This window comes from Mesoplodon densirostris, chromosome 17, assembly GCF_025265405.1.
Source record: "Mesoplodon densirostris isolate mMesDen1 chromosome 17, mMesDen1 primary haplotype, whole genome shotgun sequence".
In the NCBI taxonomy this organism is placed as follows: Eukaryota; Metazoa; Chordata; class Mammalia; order Artiodactyla; family Ziphiidae; genus Mesoplodon; species Mesoplodon densirostris.
This window is the reverse complement of record NC_082677.1, coordinates 9,560,140-9,582,497: the sequence shown is the minus strand read 5'-3', so window position 1 is coordinate 9,582,497 and position 22,358 is coordinate 9,560,140. Positions and strand designations below refer to the sequence as shown.

At 39.9% G+C, this 22,358-nt stretch overlaps 1 protein-coding gene across 5 annotated transcripts in view; it reads left to right on the top strand.

The window, feature by feature from the left end:
• Positions 1-22,358, top strand: part of STARD13 (StAR related lipid transfer domain containing 13) — a 253,253-nt gene that overhangs the window by 42,868 nt on the left and 188,027 nt on the right. The window contains exon 1 of one of the 5 annotated variants that reach the window (XM_060079644.1): positions 10,207-10,469. The exons of 3 other annotated variants lie outside the window; for them this stretch is intronic. In XM_060079644.1, coding sequence (XP_059935627.1) covers positions 10,301-10,469 — 169 coding nt within the window. In that variant the 5' untranslated portion in view covers positions 10,207-10,300. Of the gene's footprint in view, positions 1-10,206; positions 10,470-14,911; positions 14,969-22,358 lie in introns of those variants that run through there. One more of the 5 variants, XM_060079646.1, reaches the window with a different exon arrangement.

The window sequence follows — 22,358 nt, the reverse complement described above, 5'->3', positions numbered from 1 at the left end:
GCCCACAAGCCACAACTACTGAGCCCGCATGCCAGAACTGTTGAAGCCCGGGCACCCAGACCCCATGCTCTGCAACAAGAGAAGCCACTTTAATGAGAAGCCCGTGCACCATAAGGAAGAGTAGCCCCCGCTCGCCACAACTAGAGAAAGCCCGTGCTCAGCAACGAAGACCCAATGCAGCCAAAAATAAATAAATAAATATTTTTAAAAAAGTAGAATTGTACCAATTTTGAAAGATGATTAGACAAAGGGTAGCTTGTTTCCCAAAGCCAGAGTAGCATCTGATGGGTAGATTCAGGACTTCATACCGTTGCTGCCTTCCCCGGCAGATCCCTCTTCCTTCTGCTCCAACCTGTAACTCCTGAATTCAGTTTGCCTCTTAGTTCTTTACCATTATCCATCATAGTCCTTCTTCTAAAAGGACTATTACCTCCAGGAAATAGCCACAGCAGAGAGGTATCCCCTGACTTTAGAGCTTCGGTGGAGACAAGGGGACAAGAGTCAAGAGGAATATTGATGGAAAGTTGTGTCCTTCCAACTTGAGTCTTAGAATCTGAGAGTCTCTATGATGCAGCAATTTAGGATACTAATTTCTCAATAACTGGAGAAGGGTGTCTAGCATAGGAAATTATTTATGCATTTTTTTCTCTTCATGGGCATTTCCCCCCCAATATTGTCTTTCCCTCCTTCTCTCCCAGCTGTGCATCTCACCCAGCTCTGCATCTCGCCAGCCTCAGCACTACTTTTTCTGCTGTGTGTGAGTCTACTCTTGTTCTGATTTAGCTGACCCTACTCTGCTCCCACAGGCACCCTCTGAGCACCTCTGTTGTAGCACCTGTAATGCATCCCTGTAATTGTAACTACCCTCAACTTTTCCTATTATAAATCATACTGTTGAGAAGAGGGGCAGTGTCTTATTCATCTTTGTACATTGGGTGCCTGGCATGAAATATACCTTAGAAATATTTCACTAAGAAAGGGTGAAAGAAGCTGTAACATGAGTTAATTAGTGGCTTTGTTTCTATTTATGACAAACAAGATACCAGCAAAAAAATCATATTTTAATTATACCAGAAGCACCTTTGGTTAAATCATTCTTCCCAACCTAAAAGAGGTCCCTCCTCTTGTTGCCCAGCCATAAGCACTGAAATTTGTCTTCCCAATCACCTCCAAGTTCCATTGATACCAATATCTAGGGCTCTAGAGAGCTATGTTGCTACCTTCTCAAATTCTTAGTGCTTCTCTCTGTATGGGATGTGTTCTAATGTCATTCCTCCTCCTGGCACCACTTTCTGTTCTTTAAAATATAGATTAATGGTCTTATGTTAGGAATAAAGAGGGAAAATAGTCTATCATATTCTTAGTGTACTGAGCTGAATTTATCCAAGAAGGCATACGTGGTTTAACTATATAAACAGTGCAATTGCATTATTAATCCTGCAGTCTTATTCCTCTTCAGTTTGTGGGCCATGGTTATTTCCAAACTTTACTTAGTACATAACTGTTGCGTGACACCAGGTGGGAAGCAATTATATATAAAAATGGGCACTGGATCCAGGGCAGCAGGTCATTGTACAATATTTTTTTCTTTTCTTTTCTTTTTTTTTTTTGTTTTTGTTTTTGTGGTGAAAGTACGGCATTTATTGCAGGACACCAATCAAGGAGAATGGGTGGGCCATGCTCAAAAGACCTGACCTCCTTTGTGTTCAGGTTTCAGGGAAGGATTTTTAAAGGCAGCATTAGAAGTGAGGGTTGCAGGGTGCCTGATCAGCTCATGGACATTCTTCTGATTGATTGGTGATGAGGTAACAGGATGATATTTTAGGAATCTCAGTTATCAACCTTCTGGTTCCAGCATACCATCTTAATAATGGTGTGCCTTTCAATGGGCAGCCTCAAACATTTACAAAACAGATACTTTGGAGTATCAATAAAGAATTTCCCAAAGGATTCATCATAGGATTTCTTTAATGAGCAAGTTTCCCTTTCATATTCAAATTATAATTTGAGTCAACATAAAGAAAATATATTCACTGTTGTTCAAGACAGAGAAGGAGATTATAGAATCAGATCTGATGCAGATGAGGATAAGCCTCTAATAAGTCTCTAAGAACAGACAAATTCCACCTAAGGGACTGAAAGATCCTGTCTAATAATTTAAGCAATTCTTTAAAAAAAAAAGAAAAGAAACACCCCAAATTAGCAATTACATTTATTTTTGATCAGGGCAAAAATATATAGGTTCTAGAAATACCAGACAATAAATTAATTTAAATCTCCAGGAAAATTTTTTAAAGAATTATTAAAAGATGTTTATGAGCATGAAGAAATAGAGGTGGTTGATAACCCAGATGCAGAATAGGTCCATGAAGAACACTTGGCCCAATGGTGTTCAACTTTTTAATTGAAGGCACAACAGGCATGCTTAAAAATTTGAGGCTGATTCAAAGCTAAGGAAGATAGATTAATTTTTTTTTTTTTTTCTTTTAGTGGTATGCGGGCCTCTCACTGTCGTGGCCTCTCCCGTTGCGGAGCACAGGCTCCGGATGCGCAGGCCCAGCGGCCATGGCTCACGGGCCCAGCCGCTCCGCGGCATATGGGATCCTCCCAGATCGGGGCACGAACCCGTATCCCCTGCATCGGCAGGCGGACTCTCAACCACTGCGCCACCAGGGAGGCCCTAGATTAATTTTTTTATGCCCTTCAGCCTCTCTCTGTGGAGAAAGGGTTGCTCATTTCCTCCAGGCTCCCTATTTTCACAAGGGACTTGTGAAAATTAAATTGTCCTCCGTTTGATGCTCAAAGCATATACTTTTGTCCCTAAACAACAAAGCAAAATATGTGCATTTCAGGCTCCTTTTGGAGGAAAAAACCTTGAATCATCTGTCCAATCCTTATCCAATCCAAGTTGTTGTAGCAACAGCATATTGCCTAACATATATGCATTCACTCCTCTAGACATTCTAAATTTTATCCTTGGAAAAATTCAGATCATCGTTTATTCAATTTTTTACTCAATCATTTATTCACTCAACCGCTATTGATTTCCTCCTATGTGCCAGGCCTTGTGGTGGGCACATAGAATGTGCATGAAATAAACCTGGTCCAGACACGACAGTCTACTGGGAAGGTAAGGCAACGTATAGGTTAACGAGCAAATAAATAGGTAATTACAAATTTAGAAAGTGCTGTAGAGCCAACACATGGGGTGCTGCTTCCACTTAGGTAAAGTGAACAGGATGGCCCATCTGAGACTGCATGACTTAAGATGATGCTTGAAAGCTGAGAAGGAGCCAGCTATGGGAAGGGCTCTGTGAAGAGTATTCCGGGCTGAGGAGTAACGCGTAGAAAGAAGACTCTAAGGCAGCCAAGTCTAGAGAAAGCTAGTGAGGAGACTGTGATGAGGTGGGAGTGGTGAGCTGGGAATAGAGCATGCAGGACCCCGTGGGCCAAGTAAGAAGTCTGGATTTTTTTCCAGGTGCAATAGAAAACTTGGAGTATTTTAAGCAGGGAAGTGATACGATTCAACACATAGTTTAAAAGATCACAGAGACTAGCATATGCGAACCATGTTTTCTGAGGTGCCCTCCTAGAATTAGTTTTCCTATAGAGTGCTTTGTTATCATACTATTATGGACACTGAAGTGTCAGTTAAGAAACCATGGACTAAGGTTTGTTACCATATCCAATATCATTGAGGATGCTGATTCTTTGTGAGGACCCAGGAAAATTTTCCCTGGGGGTCTCAATATCTGGTGATGTGTGTTTATCTTGAATCACTGCTTTGTTTTTATCTTATGAATATGTTCAATCTCATAACTGATTTTGTTTCCCTTTTGGCTTGTCTGTTAGGAATCTTAAGCCACATTTTCAGCTACCTCCTGCAAATATACAGGGTTGTGTGGCTTGTATGTCTGTGAACTTGGCTTTCTTATGTTTCCACCTTTCCTTTACCTTTTTCCAAACACACTTAACTGTTTATTTTATACTTTTATAATGGAGGTATTTTCATTAGCTACCTTAAAGAACAAGGCAGAATTAAATAGTTGGAGGGAAAAATCAGGAATTAAAAATATCTTAATAAGTTTAAAGACCTGTTCTTAAGTTTGAAAGCTCATTTGTTAAGTACAGGATTGAGAACACTCATTTAACACAGATTTTATGAAGACACAGAAACACCACTTAGACTGACTCTAACACAGTCTGAGGTAATGGAGATAGCCTCCCACACAGCACTTAACATTGGTGTAATGGTGAGTTTTCTTTCTGTCTTCCCTGGCAGATTGTCCCTTGAGGCAAGGACCACATCGCATTCACCATTATATCTTTCATACTTACTGCAGTGCTGTGCAGGCATTCAATTACTTAATTCAAATTAATACCATGCTGAATTAATGATAGAGTAAATATAGATTAAAAAAATAAAACCTCTCATTATCTCAGACTGGATCAGGCAAGAGTGCAATCCCTTGAGTTCAGGAGGTACCCACACACTATGCCATATACTACTGTGCTTGGCCATGTCTAGAGCTCTAAGTTTAGGGTAGGAGCAATATTTTTAAAGAGATACTGACAGACTGGAGCAGATCCAAAAGACAGCAATAAGCTTGCTGAATAGTTAGAAGATGTGTGGTTTGATGGAAAGGAATGTTCAGCATGTGAAAGCAGATTCTCATAAGGGACAGGTTGGCTTTCTAAAAATGTCTGAAGAACAGGCATATGGAAGAAGGAATAGATTTGTCCTAATTCCAGATGACAGAATTAGAGCCAATGGATGGAAATTATAAGGAAAAACTTTCTTAAACAGCTTGTAGTCCTCAGTGAGATCATATACTTCACATACGTTGGGTAAAGCATTCATTAATTGATCTGACCGTGACCTGTATAATAGGTGAGTGCTTGGTTTAGAAGATGTTTAATATCCTTTTCAAATCCAAGATGTAAAAACTTGATGCCCGTAATAGTTGCAATGAACAAATGGATTGCTTATTAGCATGTAACAAGCTAATCTAATTAATGTGCCACATAACCACTATTTACAGGTCTTAACATGACTGTTAATACTAAAGGTTTTGCGTTAGTCGTGAAAATGTTTCCAAAGGCAATAGGTTTTGACAGGGTGAGAGAGTAGGAAATCACACAGTTGCAGATCTTTGAAACAACTTATAAAAGTGAAAGAATTTTGGTTTGGCTGCAATGGATGGGTATGGGCAAAGAGCCCAGGACAAGTCAGACCAGATCGCTGGCCATAGGAACTGGAGCTGATGGTTGGCTATGGTCCCCAGGGGATGGAATGAGGGCAGAGAATGCGCTCACAGAGGCCTGCAAAGGTGAAGTTAACTAAAGAGTGTAGCGAGGGCTGAGAGGCAGAAAACCAAAATCTATTACCACTCACAAGTCTTTGCAGTAGGCTCTGGACTCCAAGTGGGAGACACGGCCTAGAGGTGGAGAAACTGAGTCAGAAGAGAATCTACTCTGAAACCTTTTGTGGAGGGTCCTGGTCACGGCTACGAATGTTAGTATTCTTGGCTGGCCTGCGTTGGTCCTTGGGCATGTGGTGTATGTATGTTGAAAAGGTTTATTGACAAAGAACGGGGCACATACATCACAAATCAGTTAGGAGAGATTCTCAAACTGAGCTTCAGAGCCCACAGGAAGGCTTTGACATTAACCCACAACCTTTGGATCCAAGTCATTTGAAAGCAGCCCTCCAGATCAGTTCTGCTTTTTTTCCTACCGACCACTTGTATCTCAAACATTTTCCCACTTGGCAGAACTACCTTGGCTGCCTCTGAACAGGCTGACGAGGAGGCTGGAATGTGTGTGAAGGAGTTGAAGGAGCAGCAAACAGATGAAGGCACAGTGAGCCGCTCCTGGCTTCTGTAAACGCGCTCCTTGCTTTCTGCCGTGTGTACACAAAATTCCATTGAGCGCTAATCTGGGATCATCTATCAAGACTTAGAATTTTTAAATACCCAAAGTTTTGTTTAGAGGTCAAATTTCAGAGTTTTGACTGTATTTGGAGTGTGTGCATTGGGAAGAAATGCCACGGAAGAGGCCAGGCAATACGCAGAGTTAGCCTTGAGGATGAGCAGAAAGCAGAGGACAAACAGTCTACCCTTCAAAAAAAGGAGTTGTTAGGGCTTCCCTGGTGGCGCAGCGGTTGAGAGTCCGCCTGCCGATGCAGGGGATACGGGTTCGTGCCCCGGTCCGGGAAGACCCCACATGCCGCGGAGCGGCTGGGCCCGTGAGCCATGGCCGCTGAGCCTGTGCATCCAGAGCCTGTGTTCCGCAATGGGAGAGGCCACAACAGTGAGAGGCCCGTGTACCACAAAAAAAAAAAAAAAAGGAGTGGTTAAACAAAGAGGTGGTCAGGCTGCCTCTTCATTTCAGGATTGGGGAAGGGATGGGTGGGTCTCCAGTTCTTGGTCTTTTACTCCAGAGAGGGCCCATGGTTCTCACTGGTTAGTTAAAGGCTCTGGGCTATGTACCTTACTCTAAAGACACCTCGATCTCAACCACCACAAGACTTTAGTCATCCTAGACCTGTATTTCCACCCCGCTATCACATACAATTAAATAGGATTAAGATGATTTTCAGTACATTCTTCCGAAAATTTTCTCCCTTATCCAATTTCCCCAGCACCCTTTTAGTGCCACAGTTTTTCCTTCCCTGTCCCTCATGTGTAACAGTGGAAAGAGTTAAAATATCATCAGCTTGGAGATACACAGAGGCTCTACACTTGCTTGCTCTATGACCTGGGACATTGCGTCACCTCTGGGAGTCTTAATTTCCTTTTCCACAAAATAGGCTAGCACAAAGGGTTGCCGTGGAGATTAATTAAAGACATGAAATGTAAATAGCATAAGGCTTAGCACTCAGTAGATGCTTAGCATTGTTAGCCACTCTCCCTTTTCCATTCCCCTGTTCACTGTTCTTGTTGGCTCCCAATATTCATCTGTTTATCCCATCCCTGAAATAGTCTGAGTGAAGATTCTTCTTGATGACCAAATTAGGAGACAGGAAAAGTAGTTGAAAACTAAAAACTAGTACCATCCATTTTCCTCACGTTTGAAGGAACTGGAACGGAGGAAATCCAGCATCTTGGGTTTTCAGCACTCTCTCCCTCTCTCTGGTTCCTTTGGTCCTCACTCACTCACCAGTCAAGAGCAAGAGCTCTCTCCATGAGATGCATGGAGGACATTTCAGCCCAGAGAAGATAGCCAGCAGTTTCTTGATTTTACATTTACAACAAGCAGAACAGAACTGCCCACCCAGTGGTGATTCTTCTAACACTGGGACCAAATGATGAAAAAAATTCACTGAAAGGGCTCAGATTTCATAGCAATACATTAGCATAAAACAAGGCGATAATGATGCTAATGAGAAAATAATGTTACCTATCTGCTTTAAATATGGTATTTTGGACACAAAGTGGCAAAACCATGGTGAGTAATTGCATGGATTTATAGATACTACCACTTTAACCATAAAAAATAAATTGGACATGACACAGGGAAGACAAAGATGTTGATGCATGATCCTTCATAGATCCCTTTATTAAAAATCAGACTGATTTTTAGAAAAATTGGGCTTTATGCTAAGTCGTCTTTCTTTTAATTAGGAAATTCAAATTCTTTTTTCTCCCTAATTTACATTGAATTCTTGTTCTTCATTGCCATCTCCTATGAAATACTATGTTTCATGTTGTTGTATCTGCTTATATATATCAAAGAATACATATTTATGATCTTGATGTTTTCAGAACAAAACACCTCAGGACTTTCAACGTGTTCATGTATTCATTATTATGCAAAAAGGAGGCATGGTGATTTTTTTTTTTTTTTTAATAGTAACCTGGCCAGGATACAGTGCAGTGCTTCTCAGGAAGAATCATTCCATTTACTTTTTTTTTTTTTTTTTTTCTTTTCTTTTTGCGGTATGCGGGCCTCTCACTGTTGTGGCCTCTCCCGTTGCGGAGCACAGGCTCCGGATGCGCAGGCCCAGCGGCCATGGCTCACGGGCCCAGCCGCTCCGCGGCATATGGGATCCTCCCAGACCGGGGCACGAACCCGTATCCCCTGCATCGGCAGGCGGACTCTTAACCACTGCGCCACCAGGGAGGCCCTCCATTTACTTTTAAAATGCAGCCAAGTCAGTGTTAAACTCCAGTCTTTCTTTAAGTGTTATCCACAGCTAAAAAGCAACTACATATCATTTCCTGCCTTTTCCTTCCCTTTGCTTGGTTTCCCAGCACATATGCAAAGTTCCCAAGTCCCATGATCCACTCTTCTTTCTCTCTCTACTCTTCTTCTACACTCTCCCATTGAAAAGTGATAACTGGCAGGTGTTTACGGCAGGGACGTCCCCAACACTGGACTATCAAACTGAAAGCCTGTACACAAGGTGGCTGACATCAGCATCTCCATCAGATGGCAGCCAGTGCTGGATCTGAGCTTGGGAATTGGACCTCACAAGCATCTAATACTGCAGAGGAGTACTAAGCCTGTCTGCCATTCATGCCCAGGCTTCTGGCATACCAGAGTCGCTAGATCTTAGATCCCTTTCACCATCCACAAAAGATCCCCTGGAATAGAAAAACTCTGATCAAATCCTAAATAAAAATGAAAAAGGAACACCCCTTTCCTTTCCTGCATCAACACTGACTTGAAAACCTGACCCTTGCTTACTCTTGCATAATTATCGGAAGAGGCTCACAACTGCCATGAGAGAGAGTACATTCCAGTGTAGGCCCCAGGGATCTTTATTAATGTGCTCATTTACCTAGTAAGATATTTACACGAAATGAGCTGCTTCTCAGAATTGTGACGTTCCCACAGGGAAAGATGTTAGGACTGACCACCATTGCCACAGCAGCAAGAATTGAGGACCTAATTTAAGTCCTGTTGAACTTTCAATTGGAAGTTTTTTATTATTAGGATTCCAAATCCCAGGCCAGGCTATGTTTCAGTTTGAGACAGCCAAAATATAAGAACAACTTGGCCTTATGTCTCTTTTTCAAAGAACTTTATTCCCTCAGCCCCAGGTTCAGAATTTGATAACATGTTTTCTATGGACTTTTTTCCGCTTTACATCAAACAATATTAAAGAGAAAAAATAGGGGAGAAATGCTAATTACCCCCATATGTATACTCGGATATGGCCAAGTGGAATTACTCACGTTTTCCTTCAACACACGCTGTGGTTCCCGATCTCCACACGTGGGCACAGACCCTCCTGCAAAGCCCTCCTCAGTCTCTGCCTGTCAGAATCCCACCCATTTTTTTAAAGCCCACCCAAATGTCTCTTCCTCTGTGTGGCCTGCTCTCGTCACCCCAGTCAAATATAATATTGCTTCCTCTAATATTGCTCTTGTGTCTTTCTTGAGGCCCCTTTCACATAAGGCCTGTGTTATATGCTTTTGCATAACTTCTCTATTGATCCCAAGCAGCTTGGCAACAGCAGCATTGCATGAATCTGCATCTTTACCATGATTCCTGGCAGTGACTTAAACGTGAGAGGTACTTCAAAAGTACTTTACTTGTGGGTGATTAACACTTGGAGAAGTGGAAAATTTAAAGGGGTAGATACTTAACAAATACACTTGTGCTCTTGCCTCTGCCAGTCTCATCTGTGAGAGCTCTCAGCTTCCCATGCAGAGGGTCAGGGGCCTGGAGCGTATTTACTCAGGTCCTTAAATCACTTGAAGTTCACTTTTCACTGGAAAAGCTTTATTTATTTCTTTGTAATGAAGGGTGGTAATTTACACTAAGCTGTTTATGCTTATTTGAAGTAGTTTTTCATTTGTTTCTCACATCCCTCTTTTAGCTGCCTTGGAGAAGGCGAGTGTGCTTTCTCTAACCCTTACAACCAGAAAGGTTGATTTCCTATGCCCAGGGCTTATTTTTCTTCTGCTGCCTTTCCTCTTTCCTCTCTCTTTTCCTTTGAACTCTTTCAGTGAGTGCTGCTTCTCGGGGCTTAGTCAGCTCAGAGGCAGGGCAGTACTCGCTTTGGCTTCCCGCATTGTGTGGGGATCAGAGAGGCTGGATCTGCCTCTCTCCGGGGCTTGGGGCCGACTGTGGACCGTCCCATCTCCTGTCTTCCTCTGATTGGCTCTGCGAGGTCACGTGAGGCCGGGGGTTGGAATTCTGAGTTGTGGCTTTTGGCACTCCTTTTTCTTTTTAAAAATCGCTGGGTCTGCTGAGTTCCGCTGGGCTGGGTGCCTCGCTCTGTAACTGAGACTGAAGGCAGACGGAAACAGCCACAGGGCAGACTGAGGGCAAAAGAAAATCTGCCGGGATGTTCAGTCAGGGACCCAGGACCCCAGCTTCAGGTTGCTACTATCTAAATGCCATGACACCTGAGGGCCAGGAGATGTATTTGCGATTTGATCAGACTGCGAGACGCTCTCCTTACAGGATGAGCCGGATTCTAGCACGCCATCAGCTAGTGACTAAAATTCAACAAGGTGAGTCGCCGGTAGTGGAAGGCTGTTGCTAATTCTGATTTCTGTTGGCTCTCTTTCATGCTAACCCAGTTTTTAAAATTATTGTTTTCACTTTACAACATACGGATTTCTATGCCAAGCTGCGCATACCTTTCAGAAATAACTTCAGGCTGCAGTTTCAAGCAAACAGTGACAGCACTTAGCTGCCACATAACTCAACATAAAGTCCACAAAAAACTTCACGGTAGGACAGTGAATCATAAATTTCCAAGACTTATGTGTCTCTACAGAATAAATGAGACAGGTTTCCTCAGTATGTATTTTAGGAGCTTTACATTTTTAAACGTGACAAGTTCCACACACTCTGTCACATTTAAAACTTGGACACTTGTTTATTTAAGTAGGAGGTGGGGGGGAACTAACTTCCACCCTGCCTAGATTCTTTAGAACACTCTTAGTGACAGGAGAAAGTTAAAATTCTATTCTTAAGGGCCTTGGGCTGACAACCAGTGTCACATTCTCTGCCTATTTGTACGTTTATGTCAGCAGTTGCCACTGATTTATTGATACTGTTTTTCTGGTAAAGGATAAGTGTCTGCTAATGTCAAAGCAAATCTTGTGACAGAAGCACCAGCTTTGATAAGGCAGAGAGGAGAGGATATTGATTACAAGTTGTTCCGTGTTCCTTTTTATTCTCAGGGGGAAAAAAATCACTAAAACTCATCATTCTCCAAAAATAGTTTAAAACATGCGCTTTATCTTAGGATAGGTTTGTAGAAAGTAGAAAGGTGAACATTCCTAAGAAACTTCTGTTGCCCATTTAAAAGACACACACACATACTACACATGTACAATAAGTTTATGAAGTTTATAGCCACCCCCTCCCAGACTTCTAAATAACTAAATTATTATATTGATGATACGTAAGTTGACCAGGATATTCTAGAGCCATTATAAAAGTACAATTTCCACTTAAATAAATAAGTTTAAGATTATATTGAATTTTAGAGGGGAAGTTGGGGTTTGTAATCATGAAAATCATATTGTAATGTTTCCAAAAGGAACAATATGTATTCTAGTGAGCAGCATTTGATGAGATTGTTTCCTTGGAAATTAGGATTTGTTTTTAAAGGTTCAGGAACTGGTTATGTGTGAAGGATACTGGTCCTACATACCGGTCTGATTTCAGGAAGGATATTATGTCATTCCATAAACTCTGTGTGCATGTCTTGATTGAATAGAAACAAAAGTAATTATTTCCCTGTGGCTTGATTTAAAAATACACTAGGCTTGTAATAAAAACCAGCTCCATTTTAGTTTTAGAGATTTCTGACAATGGTGCTTTACCAGACGTCATCATCATTATGGACATAGGGTCTCAATAAATGTTTGGTGATGATTTGATGATTTGTAGTCTGCACTCTAAATGTTCCTCAGCATGCTTATAAAGTGTATTATGTTAGAAACATTGCATACAAATAGTTTGAAATATCTTTGTAAATCTCCTTAAATGAATTTGCAGTGATTGATTTCATTAAAAATTATATTCTTTCTGGAACGAAGATTATTTTTCCATTGAGGACTTGAAGTTATGAACACATGCATGATCATTGAAAATGTATTCTGTGACTGTGTTTCATTTTGCCTAGTTAGAAAATTTGAGCATACTCACTTTTTTTTATACTGGGCAATGGAATGTTTGAAGCTAATGAATGCCTAAAAATTAAGTGACAGTTAGGATCATAGGGAAGCATGAAAGAATTCCAACAATCCAGTGATTAGGAACTCATTATTTGTTAATAATGCGTTAATAATGCAATGCACAATTGTGTTGTAAGACATTGAGAAAGCAGAAGCAAAGCGATTTTACTGGGTTTACTGTATGAGTAGATTGGTTTACTGTAATAGAGAATATTGATTGAATATTTACAGTGTATCATGCACTGCTCAGAGCACTTTATATATATTCCAATTTATTTTATCCTCAAAAAATAAATTCTTGTAGGTAAGTACTATTATTATACCCATTTTAAAGGTGAGAAAACAGAAGTACATAGAGTTCAAATAACCTCTCCAAAGTTACATAGTAGGAGCTGGTATTTGAATGTATCTTAGCTAGAGACCATGCTCAATAATACTCCAAACCATTTTTTAGTTTTTATAATGAGTGTTAAACTACTGAACCTATGGTTGATTTCTGGATTATATAATATTTCAATCTTTTCTACTCAGGGTACAGCAATGAACCATGTTACAGAATCACTGTGAGATGTCTGGTCAGGTCTTATTTCTCTAGTGGAAGCAAACTGCTATGTGTTTTACCTTTCTTGAGCAGTTAGTACCCAATAGTACACAATGTCAGGTTATTATACTAATGGCCCATAATCATTCAATTAAAGTTATCAAGTGCATATTAAATTAATAACACCAATATTTTTTGTAACTCACATACTGGTATCTTGAAATGACAGCCACATCATTAAGATTGTTTACTCTGCTATAGATCTTTCAAGGAAGATTTAGCATTAAATTAATATAATTTGGGGATCAACACTTATAGTCTTTCATGGCTGTTGGGAACAGAGTGCAAATAAGAGTAAGTTGCTCCCCAATGACCTCATTACAGTGAGATGATCATTGAATGGCACAGACATGATTCAACAGCAGATCCACTCATTAGAGGGAAAAACAGGGAAGAGAAATAAAGGAATCTTTGATGATACATAGGATCAGAATTAGTTGCTCAAACCCAGGATGAATCTAAACTTGCTTCTCTTAGGGTATGCTCCAAAATATACATGCATCATTTCTCTAGCCATCTTCTTAGTTCTGGAGTTTTAAGTCCAGTGAAAAAGAGAAGTGATGTTTAAAATAGGGTGTTTTGCAGAGTGAAAGCTTATCACACAAGTCATACTGCCCATGATCCTTGCCCCACAATCTTGCTGAATCAATGGGGAAATTGTTATAGGGAGAGAGAATGAAAATAGTAACGGTCCTTATTTCCCTTACCGGCAGGCTCTTGGAATGGGCAAGAGGGAGGATGCTGAGGAGGTGGAGGAAGAGTATGTTAGGCCATGGAAGGGGTGAACTGGGATCTTATGTCATTAGATGGTTACGATTTATTGGCTACATGTGCATCATGCTTAAAGTCTATACACACACATGTTACTCGGAAAATCCAAATTTAAGCAAATGTATAAATGTGATCACTTGCTTTGTGAAAGAATTCATCATGCTTTTAAACTGAAAAAAATATTGTAATGCTTTAAACAGCATGATATGGACCAGACTGCAATAAAGTCCATTGAACTACAGAAAAAAAAAGAAGACAGGGATGCAGGCTCTATTTGGAAACTCTCTCATTCTCTTACCAGGCAAGTTTCAGAACTTCACTGGGCCTTCATTTCTTGATGAGAAAATGAGATGGTATGACTGTGGTTCCCAAGGTCTTTCTGTAGTTGAGTCAATAACTCCTTGAACAAGAGTGTGTAATGCAGGGAAATTTAAACCTAAAGTAGCAGAAGCCAAAAAGGAAACAGAGCAGCTGTCTAATGTGGAATAAATCAATGGCTTTTAATTTTTCTACATCTTGTCAAGGAAATGGTAAGATGGAAATCAGATTTTAGTTCTACTTCTGATCCTAATTAATTGTGTGATCTGGGGCAAGTCACAACTTCTCTGGGCATTCTTTTCTTCTTCCATAAAACAAAGAGTTTGGATTAAATAAATGTGAAGCTCCCATCATCTCTAAAACTCTAGGATTCTGTGATCACAGGTTATTACCTTAAGAGAAAGATGATTCTTATTTACATTTTCCTTATTATGTTATTCAGCATCTACCCGGACATACTTCTTTGATACCTTGTTAATGCTCTCATTATCAATTTAATAGGAATGTTAGGATGTCCGGTCTTGTGGACTATTTAAATGTCAGTACAACCTATATTTATAAAGAAACCTGTAAAAACCTTTCTTTATCAGGAGTCCTGGACTGTAAAATGGAGTTATTGCAATGCCTGGCCTATTGCAAGGACCGTAGGCATCCGAGAGTGTCAATGTAGGTGGATCCCAAAGCTCACAAAAGACCTCTTTTCTTGATAGTAAATGCAAAATGTGGAAATTTCACTACTAGGAGAATTAGTGAAAGTTGATCTTGCATGTTCATTGACTTTTTATCTGACACTATTTTTAGAGATAGCACTTGAGTTGAACTCAACTAGAGTGGAGTAAACTGCTTTTTTATGTTTGCAGGGAATAGAGCTGGGCATTAGTGATGTATTCTCTCTCATTCCTCCATCAAGTCAAATGATATCTTGGGGATTTGCCCAACCTAAGTGGTGGCATTTCTCATCCCTGGTGTAGGAGACCTCCACCAAGTGGGTAGCATCAGCCAAAATTAAACAACCCTTTGTTCTTTTAGAATTGCCCTTTCTCTATGCTTAGCATTCTCTTTCTCAGCTACTTTCAGAAATGGAGGATGAATACACTGGCAGAAAGACAGATGGAACACAGAAAACAGGGTAAGCATGCATCAGTCATGTGTTGCTCAAGTTCTTTAAAAAAAAAAAAAAAACTGTCACAAATTCACATTTCATGAATCAGAGCCTCTTTCTATTCAGTGCTGGTGACTGCAGGGCCTGTACACAAAGGATACCGTTTAACCAGAAGTTACAGGAAAATCTGTTAAGTGAATTAAGTCAACTAACTTTGAATAACATTTTAAAAATCATCACATAGTAAAAATATGAGCAGTCAAGAAATAACTACTGGAAAGAAATTAGCAAAGAGCAATATGCTTATACACATATAAAACTTGAGAATTTAACTTTCATAGCTGCACTTCACTGCTTTTATTAGTTCTGAATTTATGAACACCCATCCCAGATGCAGGCAATTGCCAAATCTGGATTTTGTGACATTAGTTTAAGTGAATAGAGATTCATTTTTTCTCATATCTTACCCCCCCCACTATAATCAGTGCTTTAATTATTAGTAAATTGGGGACACTGGTCAACTTTTATAAAACAGGATTCCCCATTTCCCTAACAACCTAATCATGGCCGATTTAGAAGCACAAGTTAAAAAAAAATCACCATTAGTGGTCTGAGCAATATCAATTGATGGCCCAGACAAATTTAGAAAGAGAGAAAATGACAAGTGGGTTTTAGTAAACTACCTATAAAAAGGAAAATAAATGGAAATTCAGTGAAAACTTATCATTAAGTTTTAATGCTCTGTCTCTACATTTCATTAGCTATGAGAACGAGATGCTGAGACATAAGAAGACAACCATGTGTTTTGCACACCAGATATTTGAATGAAATGAGGATCACGTAACAATCATTTTCTATCTCCTCAGGCAATCTGAATATGATTTTGGTGTGGGTAAAGACATTATGTATTAATTTACATTCTACCTCATTACCTAAAGGATTTGAGGTAGTTCAGAGAAGAAGATACAACTCAGTTAAAAAAAGATAAATCTGGTGAAAAGAAAAATGTAGGTTAATTAATAAGATAAAACTAGGAAGAGATATTATATAAAAATTTACAACGCAAGGCCCTGAATAATTATTAAAAGCAGGCTGCAGATTTAGCTTGAGCCTTCCTAATCTAAGAAAAGAGGAAAACGTGATCAGGGAAGATTTGCCATGTCCATAAGGTAAAAACATACCAGCACAACTTTCCCTGGGACTTGATATTTGGGAGAATTTTCTCCTAAGGACTTGATATACAAGAGCAGTTTCTCATACAAAATCCCATAAAGAGACTACAAGCCATAGTGGATGGTGCTTTTAAACATTCCTATAGTGAAATCAATAGCAAATCTCTTACAGCATCCTGCAGTGGAAGTGGGGGCATAACAACAAATTATAATTCAGTAAAAATATTCGAGGATGGGGTGGACGGATCAAAACAAGGAGGTGCAGTAGGTAATCCTCTGATTCTCTGGCTTAATCTAGAAATACCATGGAAACTGTCTAGAGACAATTTCTCTATGTCTCATTCTCAGAACTCTAGTTACATGGATGGTTGGATGGATGGATAGATAGATAGATAGGCAGGAGGAAAATATGTCTGTGGTTAAGTAATTTGGGGAAATACTGCATCCTCCTTCCCTTCTTGGAAATTCACATTTATGAAAGGTTCAGAGAAATCCTGCAGGAAGTAATTTAACTTTGTTTAAACTGACATATTTCCATATTTCATCATGAAACCATTTTATACTGGATACCAGGAAGTGACATCATGTAAAATCAATGTTCCCTGGGGAACACATTTTGGAAAGTCTGGTTTAGGAAAGTAGAGGGCTGGTGGTCCATTCAGATAATTCTCTTTGAACATATTTCTTGAATGAATTGATAATTTGAGATTGTATCTTATAGAGTAACATTGCAAGTATTCTGTTTTCAAATAAGGCCAGCTCCATATACTTTAAAACTCTACTGGGTTAAGGCAGGATGGATATCTTTTATGAAAATTAACAACCAAAGGAAGATCCTAACCTGATTAAGTGCCCTCCGCACATTTGCCCATCAGAAAACTGAAGGAGTAGGTATATGGGCAGAGTTAATCATTATAATAAAAAGAATACAAAAAATCTTCAAGTAACCCTACAAGATAGGTACTGCTGGGCCAGTAGAAAGAAGTGATTACTTTTTAGCTCTGTATCTACGATAAAGCCAAAGTCCTAGTTGAGTTCCAAAGGGGTCGGAAGTTACAGCAGCTAATTCAGAATATTCCATTACTGCTGGAAAGTGGAGTCACAGCCCCACAGGAAAGAAACAGGAAACTCTTTATGAGTCTCAAATCCTCCCTTGCTATAGGTGATGGGAGAGGTGGACTCCTGGAAGCTCAAACTTTGATGGGTGGCTCAGAGTCAGTTTCTGACTTGAAGGGCCAAACGTATCCTTGGTTACATAAAGTCTCCCTCGGAACGACGGAATAAAGTTAACTGATAGATAATAGGTCATTTTTATTAGTAAAATCTGTTTGGTCTAGTTGTATAAGCAACTTACCAAGTTTCCCATGAAGACTACAAATATTCTTAAGGTATTTTTCCTCCTGCTGGCAAAGAGATAACAAATTAGCATTTGCATTATGACTGATGCTTTTTGAGAGAAATCCACAGAATATCAAAAAGCTGCAACAGAATGCATGGAGAATTAGCCATACCGTATAGCCCAAATCCCATGTTGTAAAGTCACACAGGGCCAGAGCAATCACTGTAGAATGGTGCAGTCTAGGGTAGGGCAGACACACAGATTACTATGAAAATTTATACACTATTGTTTGAAAAGACATGAATTCTCTTTTTTAGAGAAGCTTAGGATCAAAAGGAATTTAAATGGAATGGATGGAAAATAACTTAAAATTACAGAACATGCTAATGCTGTTAGAAAAAGGAAATCAATAGAAAAAAATCCGAAATGTCTGGCTAGACTCTCAAATGACTTCCCTCACAAGCCATAGGAATCCTGATAATTTTAAAGGTCTGACAGAGGCAGAGCTGATTAAAATACCAATGATTTGCGTTGCCTTGTCTCTAACATTCTGATAAAACACTAGAGTGAAACAGTGTAGAGGAGAGAGTGGAGAATGTAAAGGAACTCCGCAGTCACCAAGTAACTAATTTACATATCAGTATTTTGAGCTGAAGAAGGCATTCTCTTCCTGCATTCCAAGTCTCCTCTTACTGGTAATTTTGAAAATCATGCATATGGATGACAAGAACCTTGGATTAGTATTCAATCTCTATAAGTGAACAGTAGCATTTCACATGCATTTTAATTTACCAAATGACAAACTGGAAAAAAATACGATAGTCATAAAATCATATTTTCCTCTGAAGGTTTTACTACCTCCAAATTATTTATAATAGTTAAAATTACCGTAAGAAATAAGAAGGATTTACAATTCCAATGACAATGATACTCCAACCGTTCTCACCTAAATAAGACTAGAGTTCTTAGCAGAGGAATTTAAATCTCTCCGAAATGCTTTGAAGGACACAATACATTTTCTGCTAAATGCATTTCTCAAAATAGAGGATGAAATCCGTTGCAAGGTATAACTTGGAGGACCATGTGTTGTGTATAATAATTTCTTATTAATCAAATCGCCTTCACTACTACATTGATCTCTTTGGGTAGGAGAGTCTGCTACCACTCTTTCCCTGCACTTTCCTATTTTCACTGTTAGTATTCCATTCTCTCTGCTGTGCTTTTAGGAGGAAGGTCTACAGCAGATAAAGCTGCTTAGATGTTTTTATTACTGGCTTCCTAGAAGAAGGAGGGGAAAAAATCTTGGCCAGAAAGAAGGGAAATCAGTCTTGCAGGATATCTTGAAGAAGACCGCAAAAAGAATTTCAGTGACTGAGTTTATCATCGGTTGGTCCCAATACTGAGTGTGATGTAATTCCACATTTGAATTCTTATGTATTATCACTGGCCAGGGCAGCCAATCCATTGGAATTGCTTGGAACAGTCATGAAATGGTAGCACAAAGCATTAGAGAGATGGGCATTTGTTTCTTGCCTTCTTCTAGGACAGTCTTCCAGGAGTTATTCTGTTGATGGGATGATGAAATCTGTATTCTTCGGGGCAGTTGAAACATGTTGACTGAATTTCAATTTCACTTTCTGCTCTTGATCGATTTCACTTTCTGCTCTTGATCGTGGGATCAAGAATGTCCTAGGGACACTGTTCATTTAACCTAAACTTTAAACTTTCTACACCTACTACTGAAACAATTGGAGGCCTCTGGAGTCATGCAGCTTGAGTTTAAACTTCAGCTCTGTATCTCCCTAGCAGAGTGACCTTGGCCAAGTTACTTAACTTTTCTAAGCTTCAGTTCTTCTGCGGGCAAAAAGGAGCTAGTAATAGCCACTATCTCATAGTTATTGCAATAAATGAGAGAATACAATTAAACACAGAACACAGTGCCTGGCACATACTAAGTGCTCAATATAAGAAAATATATCAATATTTACATTAAACAAACATCCATGTACATAGGGCCCTTCAAGGTATTGTATCAGCAAATGAAGAGTAAATTATGTATTATATACCAAGTTTACTAAGGCAGGCATACCTCTCGCCACATTTTTTGTGTCCTCAAAAAGTATCCACCACAAAACCTGAAACAAAAGGTGGGTTTTTTTGTTGTTGCTGTTGCTCTTTTGTTTTTTATCTTAAACTATAATGAAAACCACTGTTGTTCCCAAGTGTGGTTTCCTGGGCACAGCAGTTATTCTTAGTTGCTCTGAACTGACCTAAAGTGATGGGTTTAGGCCACATTTCAACTCATAAAGATAAATAGCAAAGTCTGTTGATCCCCACCTTCTGCCAATAAAAGAGGCAGGAAATGTTCCCAGCTCTGGGAATGACTTGCTGGTAAACTGTAAAGCTGAGAGAGGGCAGCAGTGCTGGAGGAAAGGGGGCTATGCTCTCAGTAGGCTGGAGTGAAAAGCCAGGGAGGCTATCAGTGTGTGAGGGTGGGAGCAAGGCCCTAGACCAGCCTCATTAGCCAGTAACAGAGGGTTATGTCTATATATCTGATGGTTTTTATCTATAATGTCTGAGTTCCCCTCTCAACATGTGATTTTTCTTTTTTTTTTTTTCTTTTTGCAGTATGCGGGCCTCTCACTGTTGTGGCCTCTCCCGTTGCAGAGCACAGGCTCCGGATGCGCAGGCCCAGCGGCCATGGCTCACGGGCCCAGCCGCTCCGCGGCATATGGGATCCTCCCAGATCGGGGCACGAACCCGTATCCCCTGCATCGGCAGGCGGACTCTCAACCACTGCGCCACCAGGGAGGCCCCAACATGTGATTTTTCTAAACTGAGGACTTAACTTTGAGATTTTTCTTAATTTTGTAGAAACTTTCCAGCATTACAGTGGTCTTTGCTTAGAGGAGTTCATAGAAAAGAAATGCTGTAAAATGTCGATAAACTTTCTAACGATCAGTTGGCAATTTAAAAACTAAGCACTCTGTTTCTCGAACTAATTCAAGCAAATTATTTAAGAAGCTTTCATTGCCCATTTCCTCTAAGGATTTCATTCCTTTTCATTCAGGAATATTCTTCATATTGTTGAATTCCTCCGCTGTGAAAGACTGCATATGGATATGAAATTAACATTTGTTGAAATTTGTCCTTCAAGTTGAATGGACTAAATCAACGTGGATTCTTTTGCTTCATTTATTTATGGAATATATGTAGTCTTAGGTCCTCCTCCATTTTGGTTCCCCCCAACCAACAAAGAGTAGAAACATTAGTTAGTCCAGTCTTTTTATATCATGACATAAATGTTAATCTTTAATTAGTAAAAACCTTGTTTTATAAGATAAAACATTTGATGTTTGTGTGTGGCATCCTGGAAGCCCTGAAGAGCTATTATAACAGTAATGCCTTCACTGGTAGAATGTGTGACATTTTGTGGAGCAACTCCATATGCATTATCTTTGAATATGAGTGTAAGATAGTACTGATCATCTTGGATTAGGAAGCTGTGTTCCCTAGAATCTTTCAGAGATCTGACAAATGCATATGCAAGCTTTCCTACTTTGAGACGTTTCTAGTCTCCGTTCCCTAAGTTGTTCCTTTGGAAGTGGATTTTCACTTGGTTTTGCTGTATGGAAAAGTACATTTCCCTGAGTGGACTCTATAGATAAGTATAGGCTCACTTGATCGAATAAGGAAACTTGGCAGTGAGCAATACGGTTGTCAAACATTAACTAACTGGTAGAGTAGAGATGGTTTCAGAGTTCAACTTTTTCCTTTCCCCCTTCCACGTGGAGTAAAATTACTTCCTCACCTCCAGCTTTACAATTCAGTTTCTGATGGAGCCATTCTATTTCTGTTTCAGGTGAGGCTTCTCTTTTCACTTTTGTGTCCATCTCCCATCGTTGGTCACTTTAGCAGAACTGGCCCTGGACGCTGTAGCTTCTGTTCTGTGAAGCCTGGTGCTTTGTTCTGTAAGGCAGGAATGATGTGGAATTGAGACAGGTTCTTTTCAGCTCTTAACTGTCAGTCGTGCTTCCTCCTGGCTGCTGGAGTCTGTGCAGCTGTGTCCAGAGGTGCAGGCAAGCCGTACCTCCTGGGCTGAGGCAGAACTTTTCCACTGGGTCACCCAAGTGAAAAGAAGAGTGAACGTTGGGGTTTGTCATCGAGAGGCAAAATAATGTCTCAAAATTTCTGTGCATTTATGTCAAATATTTGGGTCTGGGGATTGATGATTTGACTTTTTATAAATTTTATGCCTCAAATTTTAGCTCTTGAAAAGTTTACAAGATTTTTTAAACACTGACCGTATACTTATACCTGCTCTTATTGAGGGTTCCCTATTATGTAGCAGGGACTGTTTTCGGCACTGCATTTATTGCTATTTTATTTAATTTTCATGAAGACTCAAGAGTGAAATTTACTCATCTGGAAAATAAACATAGTAAGGCCTAACACTCAGGCCTTATGATGTTCATTTTTCAGATGAGTAGACGAAGACTCAGAATGTTAGATAACTTTCCCAAAGTCCCCCAGCAAGTAGGTGGCAGAGCTGGACTTTGAACTCAAGTCTGTGATTCAGAAGCCTTTGTCAACGTACCACTGACAACATCAGCACCCTCATGATTATGTAAGCATGTCTACCTTGAATCCAAGCAAGGCGTTCTGTTTTCTTTCATCACTTTGGACCTTCTTAGTCCTCCCTCTTCTCCCCCACCAGTCCCTCAAGTTGTTGGAGAACTTTACCTCCAAAACCAGCAGCAATTCCTCGTGATCATCCTAGATACTAACTACCCTCCCACCCCTCTCCTGAGGGTTGGCTGCTCTTCATCCAGGGCGCTCTGTCCAAAGTAAACAACACGGCAGCAGCATTTGGCCTTTGGTAAGGAGTCTAGGAAGGTTAGGTAGG